This window comes from Pleurodeles waltl, chromosome 11 (genome assembly GCF_031143425.1).
Source record: "Pleurodeles waltl isolate 20211129_DDA chromosome 11, aPleWal1.hap1.20221129, whole genome shotgun sequence".
Taxonomy (NCBI): Eukaryota; Metazoa; Chordata; class Amphibia; order Caudata; family Salamandridae; genus Pleurodeles; species Pleurodeles waltl.
The window spans coordinates 712,175,367-712,187,967 of record NC_090450.1 but is presented as its reverse complement, the minus strand read 5'-3'; the positions used below and the strand labels follow the sequence as shown (position 1 = coordinate 712,187,967).

Sequence of the window (12,601 nt, the reverse complement as noted above, 5' to 3'; positions counted from 1 at the left end):
CGTCCTCACTGTTTACCTATATGTTTGCCAATGCTTATTGCTTTCTATGATCTTTACTGATTGCCAATGTGTATATAATATTGTGTTTACTCCAGTTAGGGGATTGCCTATTTAGTATTCTAGTATGTAAAGTACCTTTATTTTTATAACACTGCGTGGTTCTTTCATGTGTGATAGTGCTGTGTGACTGAAGTGGTATAACATAAGCTTTGCATCCATCCTGAATAAGTCATGGCTCCTCATCCACAGCTACCTCTAGAGCGCCCTGGCTTCCTAGACACTGCCTACACTTCACTAATAGGGGATACCTGGACCTGGTGTAGGGTGATAAAACTATAGGTGTCCACAACACACCAGGCCAGCTTCCTACACAAGATGCATGAGGTTGGCATTGTTTCTTTTTTGGCTGAGTATTTGGTTGACATTCTAGACAGCATTCACTCACTTAATGTTATCTGCGATACAGATAAATCATATTTCATCCTACTAAAAACCTTTCTGATGGATACCAGAAGAAAACTGGGGCTTTACACGTTTTTTAGACATTGTTACACTGGTATGATCAAGGATAAAAGATGAGTTAAACGATCCTTGAGTCTCACACTGAGGATCAAGAACCTTTGAACTGTTGAAAATATCAGTTTCATTATAAATAGCTGGGTAAACACAGATATGCCTGAACCATATTTGGCTTGGGTAACCAGATCACAGGAGAGAAATCTAACAAGATTCAAATTAGGGAAATAAGGCACAAGCTGTGCTCCCCCCATGGATGGTTCTTAGATAGTCCTCTACACCTATGCCATTGTGCTGATAGGTCACAGAAAACAAATATTCACTTTATTCTGTTTTGTAAATGATGTGATGGCTCTTGTGGTCTTTATAAAAAGCCTCTTGTAACACCATTAGTCTTCAGCCAACGCGAACCTACCATTTTGTTTTAAACGTGTTACTCACCCGTTTTGTGTGTTGGGAAGTACATAGCTGTCAAGCTTCCCATGTTCATGCATGAGTACTGCTGAAGTCCTGTTTTTTTCCTTTGAATTCTATTATAATGGAATAAACAAGACTGAATTCAAAGAAAAACCTTGGACTGGAGCAGCACATCTTGCATGTACCTGGGAAACTTGAAAGCTTGGAAACTTGGAAGCTATGGTAGTAAACGTATTTTCGAAGGCAGAGATAATATATGATTAACAATGCCATGACAAATATCCTAACTTAACTTTATAATGCTTTTTTGTTTTTAAAAAGGACTATAAACACTGCCTCTTTTAAATATTGTTTTTGAGTGTTTTTATGGCATATACTCTTTGCCTAAACAAGCTATTGTAAAGTGAAAAGTGAGTAGTTGCGTCATACTCCTGGCTTAAGTAAGGCCTAGTTGAGCAGTTCCAGCATTAAGACATACTTACTCAAATGAAGCTACAAAAGTAATTAGGTTCCATAAATGTAATTCCAATTGCTTTTGCCATACTGTTGTTATTTTAGATAGGGGTTTTCTTTCTTGAAGGTATCTTATACTCAGGAACACCTTAATAGGCCCCTGTGTAAGACTCACGTATATTTATTGTACTACTTGTACATTTTTGGACATATAGGGGGTCATTCAGACCCCGGCGGGCGGCGGGAGCCGCCCGCCTGGAGGGAACCGACATATGGCCGCTCCGCGGTCAAAAGACCGCGGAGGCCATTCTGGCTTTCCCGCTGGGCTGGCGGGCGACCGCCAGAAGGCCGCCCGCCAGCCCAGCGGGAAACCCCTTCCCACGAGGAAGCCGGCTCCGAATGGAGCCGGCGGAGTGGGAAGGTGCGACGGGTGCAGTTGCACCCGTCGCGAATTTCAGTGTCTGCTGAGCAGACACTGAAATTCTTTGTGGGGCCCTCTTACGGGGGCCCCTGCAGTGCCCATGCCATTGGCATGGGCACTGCAGGGGCCCCCAGGGGCCCCACAACACCCCATACCGCCATCCTGTTCCTGGCGGGCGAACCGCCAGGAACAGGATGGCGGTATGGGGTGTCGGAACCCCATGGCGGCGCTGCAAGCTGCACCGCCATGGAGGATTCCTGAGGGCATCGGAAAACCGGCGGGAGACCGCCGGTTTTCATGTTCTGACCGCGGCCAAACCGCCGCGGTCAGAATGCCCTGCGGGGCACCGCCAGCCTGTTGGCGGTGCTCCCGCAAAGGACCGCCGGGGTCGGAATGACCCCATAATGTTAAAGGACAAATAAAGGCATGTTTTCCATAGGAAAGCATGTCTAACTCTAGAAATTCATGAGTAAGGAAAACTTAAATATGAAATAATACACAGTTACTCACAAAAAATGCTTTGTGAATCAGGCATTGATATTCAGAAGTAGCTCACATCTAGGTCAGGATTCAGCAGTGGAGTAATAAAGGCCCCTGCAGCCCCTGTGGTGCGCCCCCCGAGATCCAGGGCCCCCTCTCCAGCACAGTACCCTGGCCTGAAAGCTGATGAGTGATCTCGGAAGAGGCCCCCTGCAAGTACTTTGCAAGGGGGGGTCGCAAATTTCGTTACACCATTGGGATTAAGGCAAATCTATTCACAGAAAAAGCTCTGTGATTAGGACCCAACATATTTTGGAAATGCAGAGGAGAAACTCACTGTCTGACCATCACATGGCTCTGAGGCAGGGCCGGCTTTTGGGTGGTGCGAGCGGGGCGACCGCACCGGGCGCTGACCTCCGGGGGGCGCTGTGTTTAGCAATAACTTCCGAAACTTGCGATTTAAAAGCACCTGCTGAAAAGTTCCTTGTGCGTTTAGCCTTGAAGAAACAATTAAAATGTCAAGATACCTCTTGTGACTAATGTTCCTGCTAGAGAGAGAGATGGGAGTTTTGCCTAGTGGCAGCTTTGCCTCAATTTAAAGTAGCATAGAGGGTTAATATGCCTGCTGCAAAAAACTGAACTGTGGGGTATATTTAAGTAAAAGTGGCACTGCCAACAGTGCAGCGCCACTTTTCTTGCACCCCTTAGCGCCCCCCTAACGCCACCATGTGTGCATCATATTTAAAATATGGTGCACCATGGCGGTAGTTAGGGGACTAGCATCAGACTTTTTTACGCTAGTCCAATGGTTTGCAGGATTAGCGTCAAATTTTGACGATAATCTTGAAAAGCACCCAGAGGCCCATTGTAACCGATGAAAGCCTCCTTTTAATGCCTGCTCTGAGCAGGCATTAAAAGTGGCGGAAAAAATTCTGTCAGATTTCTCTGCGTCATTTTTTTGGCCTCCCTAACGGGGGGATGCCCCTTATGCATACATTATGCCTGGCGCAGGCATAATGTAGCGCAAAGGGTTACAAAGTGGCGCAATGCATGCATTGCGCCTCTTTGTAAATATGGCGCAGTGTTTTTGGCCTTCTTACGCCACATTATTGTAAAAAAATTACACTAATATGGCGTTAGAATGGCATTAGAGGCTCTTAAATATGCCCCTATGGCAGTGCTTAATGTGTGCTTCTTGTTTCCGGTGCGGAACACCAGCACTTATTTTTTAGGGCAGGCGCTTATTTGTCTGCCTTAAGCATTTACTGCGAGAAAAAGACACATATGGGAAAGACGGAGGAAGAGAAAAACAAAAAAGCGTAACAATGGGAAAAGGCAGAAATCCTCAAGAGTGAGCTGAAGGGGCAAGGATCGCCTGTAAATGGATTGAAGAGGCCCGAGTTGACTTCAGGATTACGCTGCCTCTGTATTCCGTGTTCACACATTTAATTTCAGCAGCCGCATGTTTAAGAGGAGGGCTTTCGGCACCGGCACCTTTTTATTTACAATTTAAGCACTGCCCTATGGGGCATATTTGAAAAAAGTGGCGCTGAGCAGGCGTTAAAAGGAGACTTGTGTTGGTTATAATGGGCCTCTGGGTGCTTTGCAGGATTAGCATCAACATTTTTTACACTACATTATGCCTGCACCAGGCCAGTGGAAGCCTCCTTTTAATGCCTGCTCTGAACAGGAGATAAAAGTGCCAGATTTCTTTGCTCCACTATTTTTGGCCCCCCTAACGGGGGGATGGCCCCTTAGCATACATAATGTAGCGCCGGAAAAAATGACGCAAAGAAATCTGTCCGATTTCTTTGCGCCATTTATTTGGCCCTCCCTAACAGGTAAATGCCACCTCTGCATACATTATGCCTGGCGCAGGCATAATGTAGCGCAAAGGGATACAAAGTGGCGCAATGCATGCATTGCGCCACTTTGTAAATATGGCATAGCCTTTTTGGCCTTCTAACGCCACATTAGCATTAAAAAAATTACGCTAATGTTGCGTTAGAATGGCGCTAGGGGCTCTTAAGTATGCCCCTATATTTTAAGTGGCTAGCTGAGTGGATTAGTAAAGCCAACCTTTACAAGAGCTTTAAAACACATGAATGTATGTGAAAGGGAAGAGATGGAGAGATGAGGGGCACATTTGCCGGGTGGTAGTGAGTGAAACCGAGGAGGAGGTCATGGAGTGGGGGGGGCGCTACAATAAACTGTCATACAGGGTGCCACCAGTCCTAAAGCCGGCCCTGCTCTGAGGTGTTGGTACGTGAAAAGAAAGAAGAATGATTTTTAGGTGCCATTTTAGTAGTGTTTTGCAAGGAGCAATGGGATAGAGCTGTTGCTAGTAGCTGGTCTCCAGTTATCAGTTTTGCGTTAGGCAGGCACCTGCATAAAATATACATCTGTACCTGACTGACTGAAACGTATACCAAGAAGGATCCTGTTAAATATGTTACCATATAAAAATGTATATAATTTTGTTTAGAATTTACCAACAGGGCCGTAACGTGAGGATGTGTTGTGTTGAGGGACACTCAATTTAGGCAAGAGAGTAGGGAACATTGGAACTAAGGTCCTCCGCTTTCACAGTCAGCAACTGATTGACTGGATTGCATTACATTTTTTGTTTTCAAATTAATATTGCATTTTAAATACTGCTTGTTAAGGTTAGTAATTACATATCTATCTTTCTCCGTCTTTTCACAGACAACTACTGTCTTGGAATAAATCCAGGGATGGTGACGTCCATAGAAAAGCACTGATTTAAGCGAACGAGTGCAGTGTTTCTAAGCAGTAACCTCAGTTCATCTCATCTGTGGAAACCCTCAACATGCTCCGTTGGATGAGACGTCTTTGGTCCATCACAGTGAACTACTGGATGACAAAATCTCTGCCACACCACTGCCTCACTGGGCTCCTGCTTCTCATCTGCTTGCTCGCCCCAATTCTATTGTTTATCTATTATGGCCATATTCCAGATAGGGCAGTGTCGACCAAAAAGCAAACAGTATATGGTGTTGAAGAATTTCAGTCAGGAAAGACTGAGACTAATCTTCTGGGCACATCCTTGAAGATTGCACACCGAATATTGTCACATCTGAAGGATACTGTGTTGGTGAACGTTTTTATGATCCCCCCCAGCAAAGACCACAGGCACAAAAATGAACCTCATTTCAAGTACATTGTGAATGAACCTGACAAATGTAAAGAGAGCCGCCCTTTTGTGGTACTGATGGTGCCATGTTCACCTGCCTACACAGAAGCAAGACAAGCAATTCGGAAAACATGGGGAAATGAGACCTTGGTGCCTGGCACCCGAATTCTCCGCATCTTTTTGTTAGGCATTCCAGCTCAGTCTGAAAGCAAGCTCCAACAAGCAATCATTGAAGAGAGCAGGCACTACAATGATATCGTACAGCAAGAGTATCTAGACAGCTATATAAACTTGACTATTAAGACTATAATGGGCATGCATTGGGTGGCAACATATTGTCCACATACCTCCTATGTTATGAAAGCTGACTGCGACGTATTTGTCAACACTGAATATTTAGTCCATCACCTATTAAAACCTGACATGCCTCCTAGGCAGGATTACTTCACAGGATATTTAATGAGGGGTTATGTCCCTAATCGGAATAACGAAAGTAAATGGTACATGCCATTGGAGCTGTATCCAGGCAACCTTTATCCAGTATTTTGTTCTGGAACTGGTTATGTCCTTTCTGGAGATCTGGCAAAGAAGATTTTTGACATCTCACTTAACATTAGACAACTGCCCTTAGAGGATGTGTATGTGGGGGTCTGTCTTTCTGCCTTGGGGATTGCTCCAGTTGCTCCACCCAAAGAGTCAGACTTCAATCACTGGCGAGTCTCTTTTTCCACCTGTCAGTACAGCCACCTAGTTACCTCTCATGGCTTCCAGCCCCATGAACTCATTCAATACTGGAATCTGCTCCAGAAGCACAAACACCATGCGTGTTGAGCTGGCAAATATAAGAAGGCTGTAGTCAATGCATGCATGGGACACTGAAACCATCAAAGCACTATGATTGTGTTTTTATGTGAATCGGAAAGCTTTATTGAAATGCAGTGCACTGACATCTGAAATCTACATCTACTCAAACGTTCAGCTAAACTAACATCTCAAAATGCTAAAAGGTTAGCCCATTTGGAATGCGTGTCCCGTTCAAAAACCCTATTAACAATGGTAGTTCTATAAACGTTCTATAAACGTACAGTTGTTAATTAAAAAGTGCAAAGTGATTTACAGAGGTCTGTTGAAAGCTTCCCTGACATTCTGAATTAACATACGTTAAGATGATATAGGCATTTTTAAAAACTTGAAACATTTAATAAAAATTTAAGCCTGTTTAATAATCAGGATTTTACAAGTTAAACACATTCGGCCTGATTCTCAAATTGCATTTGGTAGCACATAAAGTAGTACTACAGTAGTACTATTTACTTACTACAAAATGGAGTTCACAAATCTACAAGTGAAAATCTCCACCACCAACGCTCTGTATTTTTCTATTAGGAGATCTCCACACATGTATGTTAACTACTCAGTAGTTAATGTGGGAAAGTGATGGGGTACAGTAGAAAAAGGGGGGAATAGCTACTGCAAAATGGGAGGAATTTAGGAAAAAGTAAGGAGGGTTTCATAGACTGACAGCCTACTACAAGCACCCACCCACACAAGAGGAATATGTGACAATATCGTTGGCAAACATATTGTGTCAAAAATATTGTTTATCACAATAACGTGCTCCTATACTTATTATGGTAAGTACAAAAGTAATGGAAAAAATATTGTTGACACTAATATCATAAAATTTACTATTTACAACTCCAACTATTCCAACTCCAGTCTGTTCAGCAGTACAGAAAGTATTGGATTTTGGAGGATGAAAATTTACTATTCTCACGCCAGACAGGGCAAAAGTAGGGAAAGCATTGGATTTCAGAGGGGTGAAATTTACTATTCCCTCTCCAGTCAGTGCAACAGTAGGGAAAGCACTGTATTTCGAGGGGATAACATTTACTATTCCCACTCTAAACACTGCATCAGTAGGGAAAGTGTTGAACTGCAAAGAGATTATTTTTACTACCCCTACTGCAGTGTAAGCAGTAATACGGAAAATACTTCACTTGAAACACATTACATATATATGTGTGTGTAACCCCATTAATGTAGACAAAATATACAATTTTAAATAAAATAATTAACACAAATACAAGCCAATGTTCCCCCACGGAAAGAATTTGGAGCACTCTACGGGTTTAGCAGTTCATTTACTTTTCATTCAGCAGACGCATTTCGGGACAGCAGTTTGCCTTTCTCAATGTACCTCAAGTAAGTTACATTACATGGTACATTTTTAAATCAGGCATGCCATACTCCCATTGGAGGTTAAAACACTGTTATTATCGATGAACTGACATCCTCCATGTCGTCTTTTTTAACGGCATACCGGCATTCTAGCATTTAGTGCACAAACAAGGACTGAAACAGCCGTAGGCAGCGAAAGAAAACTGCAGTTCGAGGCCACTTGTGCACCGGTCTGCCCCGTGTGCAGTGCACACTGGACAGGCCGGTGCACTAGAGGCCTGAAACTGCAGCTTTCACTTTCTACAGCCCTCTCCTGAATGTGCCCAATCTTAGAAGTGCTAAGCAGGGTCGGGCCTGGCTAACCAGGCCAGACCCTGCTTAGTTCTTCAGAGATCAGGCGCATTCAGGACTCCACAGCTCATGGAACTCCATCTCCGTGGAATTACACAGAGTTTTCAATCAACTCCACGGAAGTCTGCAGAGTGGAACTCCGTGAACTTTGCCCTGGCCTACTTCACATTAGAGGGACATTGGCAGGCCTTTCAGTTACCACAAACATAAAAGCTCATCAAACTGCTCTCATTGTGCCCGGGTTCAGTGCTGGGATTCACATTACTTCTGACTAAAATATCTCAGAGGGATTTACTCTTGCGATAAGCGATAGCAGCATGCTACTGTATACTATGCCCGATTATGGGATCACATTGCAAAATGCCCCAATTCTTTTCCATGATCCTTCAGATGCTTCAAGTTTCCTTACTGTATGTTGTGATAAGTCTGAAAGAATTTTCATCAGTCTTGGGAGTGAACCTATCAGACGAACCACACAAGATTTCCTTCCTAGAATGTTCACTGACTCTCCTGACTGTCTGGTCTAGGTCCCGTTTGGGGTGACCTAATTCGCTAAACCTCTGAATCATGCATTTTTGTTCTAAAAAATAACTTTCATCATCAGTACAATTCCTTCTTGCTCCTATAAGCTCACCATAAAGAATGCCCCACTTTAGAGGGGACCAATGACTGCTCAGGGCATGTTGTAAACCATTACAAGCAGTTGATTTCTTATGAAGGACTGTAGACACCTTATTGTTGTTAATTCGGATCTCGACATCAAGAAATACAATGCATTTATGTTGCACTTCACAGGAAAACTCAAGAATCAGACTGTTCCTCTTGTTCTTTGGTTACGATTTATCAATGATCTTTTTCTGATCTTGCAAGTGAAGAAAGCACAAACCAGGGAGTTTGCAAAGAAACGTAATAGGAACGGTCTACTCTCAGAAATGGTCAATAGCACAAAAGTGTAGATTTACATCTGGGTGCAGGAGTAAATTGTCAAATGGCTATGTTTACAATTATAACCTTATCGTTGTGAATAGGCCATATTATTGGAAAACTTAAAACATTTTTAGGCTCTTTTGTTTTTCGGTGTTCACTGAAATGTCTAGCAGAAAACACAAGCTTTTAAAAGTGTTGGAATTATCTGAAATGCTTTAGACATTGTAGGAGGTTTCTAAAAATACTAGATAATTTGAAACCATTGAAATTGTTTATTAGAAATTTAAAATGTAGGATATTACGCATCAAAGGAAACACACTGATAATTTTATGATTTAAAAAGAATATTGTTACATAATAATTAAAGGTTATACAAATTTGCTGTCTAAGAAACTGAATCAGGCAAAAATACTAAGAAAACTCTCCAATACAGGGAAAAAATAATTGAAAGACCACTCTGCAAAAGATATGTGAACAAACAGTGTTCATTATTATTCAATTAAAGCACAATTGTTTTGAATTCAAACAGTCTTCTCAGCCTGAATTCCCATAGGAAATTGGAAATTTGTAGACTTCATCATAGATGTTGTGCAGGAAGGGCCTTTTTTATTCCACTTCTTGTTATTCCTAGAGCTTCTTGTCTCTTGTAATAATGGACATCCCAGTGACATCTACCAGCGTGCTTTGCACATTGCTTAATAGCTATACTTTCATAACAAATCACAAAAGTAGCTGATGAGCCAACACAGAAAAATGTCTTTATTTTTTTAAAGTATATAAAAACATTGTTTTATAGACTTTTTGTTGGGTAGATTGGCAATAGGCCATAGAATAAAGTTCAAACATTGTTGTTTTTTTTTCTTTACTAATAATATGTGTTGCTGCATTTTTTGCAATTAGTCATAATAACGGTAGCTTTGACCTAGCAACTTGCATTAGGACACAAACAAAGCAGTTGTTCTTTTTTACTTTGAGAACTTATAATGTGGTGTAACATGTAACAAAGACAGAACATTATCTTCTGTGAAGTTAACACTTTTTAAGAGGCATTTATAACTTAAGAAAATGAAGATGATGCTTCCAATATGAATGTTGCACTATGTCCTGCTTCTTGATATTTTCCCATGATGATAGAACCTATGATAACTATAGGATAAAATAATTATTATGTGTGCAATAATAATGAAGATATATTTTGTGAGAATCCAGTGCTGGACATTGTAAACATATGAAGTTATTATTGGTGCAAAGCTCAAAGAAGCATTTAAAATGAATATATTGGCAATATGTTCTGAATGCCCTCTATAGTACTCCAGCCTAGTAAGACTGATAATGCAATTTCTTACTGTTAAACCAAATTCATGCCTTGAAGAGGTTCTTGATACTATTCATCCATATCTGTCAAGAATCATCTATATGAAATTTTGATATGAAATTCTTCAAACCAAGGCCTATACCATGAAATGGAAACCACCAGATGAGGCACTTTGCACTTTATGTATTCTAGGCCACATTGAAGATATTGCACATATCTTGTTCGTTTGCATGCATATGACAAGCCTAGGAAGAAATTGATTGTTCCATTGTGTAAAAAGCTGGGGTTTAGGAAGTATTAAGACGCTTTCAGAGTAATGAAATGTCATACAACACTATACATAATTTTTAGTTTGTGCAAGTATTATTAGCAATAGGTTTTATACGTGGCAAGAGAGGCTCAAAACTGTAACATTGAATTAATATTTTAAGTTTAAATCTATGCATCAGGTTTTGTACACTGACAATTATTTTAATGTAATCTTGTATATAACCAGCTATTTTAGTGGAACAATGTATGATCTGTAAATTTTTATGTGTGTACTTTTAATGGTTTTAACAAATAAAATGATACTACTACTACTAGTGGTTACCACTGTAGTAAATGACTAGAAGATGATTGCCAATAGTGTTGGTACAGGGTGCTGATTTTTATTTGAACTATCTGCAGAATTTAATACCATAAGACAATTATCTTTTCCTCTTGAGTTTATCACATTATTCATTTTGGGATACTGTACTGAGATGGTTAAAGACTTTCATGATCAATCAGTCACAATCAGTCCAACTCATGATTTTCACACCCAAATCTGAACATGTGGCATTCCCTGGAATTCTCCATTGCCCCCTAGTCTTTTCAATCTGTCACCTGTTCTTAGAACACTGCAGGATTTATTATATAAACACCACATAGGCCTAAGGGGGGCAGAGGGCATTCCAGTCATGAAGGTCCTGTGACACACATCATTCCATTGACAGCTTTGGTGATCCTAGTGCTGACTCTTCAGCTACCCGAGAGGATTGCCATATAGACAACAAGCAGACCCTTGCCAGCCTCTTCTGGTATGGGGTTGGGGTTCTTCCCTTAGACCGGGATAGACAGAAAGCTTACCACCACTATGCTATCAGATTTTAGATATAGTGCAGGTAGGAATCTTCATGCTTTTTAGGAATCATATAAAGATGGTGGGGTTGTTTATCTCTTCACACTGATTGTAATAATGACCACTGTTTTATGTTTCATTTGCCTAATTATCACAGCTCATGCTTTTCGTGGTAGGATGCAATTGCTTCAATAAATGCATTGTAATCTATTCTTCATCTCTTTTTCTGCCTTGGTATGTGAGTCTCTGAGTAACTGAGTGAAAGGGGGTATGATCTATTCACCACAGCTTCCCAGAGGACTCAGAGTAGGCTACCACAAATCACCTTTCCTTTCCAGGGTTGGGCGAGGCACTGCTGGCTAGCGAGGCATTATGCAGACAGCTTCCAGATGGTGTGGAACTGACTCAGTCACCCAGACTTAGTGGTACTGCTGCCCTAAAACCGCATGACATGGCACTACCAATATTTGGTCAGGTACAAATTTAACAGATATCCTGAGCAACTCTCTCTCACATGCTACAGATACCCTAGTTACCTTTATTCAGAGGCATCCATGGTATTAGGGAAAAATCCTCCTCAGCTAAATAGGTAGTACCTATCTTAGTCTGTAGGATGTTCAAGTTTGAACCTTAAAAGGATACCCCATTTGGTGTTTCTATCTCTGAACTTACCGTTTTAAATTTGGCACAACCACAACTGGTGGTAATTCTAGTAAATATGAGACAACCTCTCACACAACATTTACTAGCTAATGAGCTTGATAATGGTGCTGGAGATGTTGTGTTCATGGTAGAGGACACGATGCATACAGAACAGAAATCTTTCACTCATGGGTCACCCTTCCTGCAGCAGATGCAAATTCAAACACTTTTCATACATGTACTGTAGCATTCCCATCTGCACAATACAAGGTTTATGCATATTTAGAAATACCACTTACATACAAGAATATGATAATTGGTTTCAAGGCACTCTTCTACACGTTATTGAAAACGTTATACTAGGTCCACCAAGTAATGATGGATCTACATGGCGATATCTGACTACATATACACCATTTCTCAACATTCAAAATTTACCAGCAGCAGACCTGGCCCACTATATAATAACTTAGTTAGGATATAGAGACATATACTACAATTCATGATGTGGACAATAAATACCACCCCAACAAGGGCTGCTCCAGCTGCTTCACAACTGACTACACCCTGTATAAACCCGGCAACTGTTAATTCAATAATGGGTAAGGTTCCTACCAAACATGATGAAATTCATTTTTGGAT

At 41.2% G+C, this 12,601-nt stretch overlaps 1 protein-coding gene across 1 annotated transcript; it reads left to right on the top strand.

Annotated features, from left to right (window-relative positions):
• Positions 1-4,987: 4,987 nt before the first annotated feature.
• LOC138266040 (beta-1,3-galactosyltransferase 2-like) lies at positions 4,988-11,499 on the top strand. The gene has a single exon (XM_069214367.1). It carries the CDS (start codon positions 5,118-5,120, stop codon positions 6,270-6,272), a length of 1,155 nt encoding a protein of 384 aa, XP_069070468.1. The 5' UTR covers positions 4,988-5,117; the 3' UTR covers positions 6,273-11,499.
• The last annotated feature ends 1,102 nt before the right edge of the window (positions 11,500-12,601 follow it).

Excerpts from the sequence above, each read along its gene's own strand:
- LOC138266040 (XM_069214367.1), top strand. The coding sequence starts at position 5,118 with ATGCTCCGTTGGATGAGACGTCTTTGGTCCATCACAGTGAACTACTGG.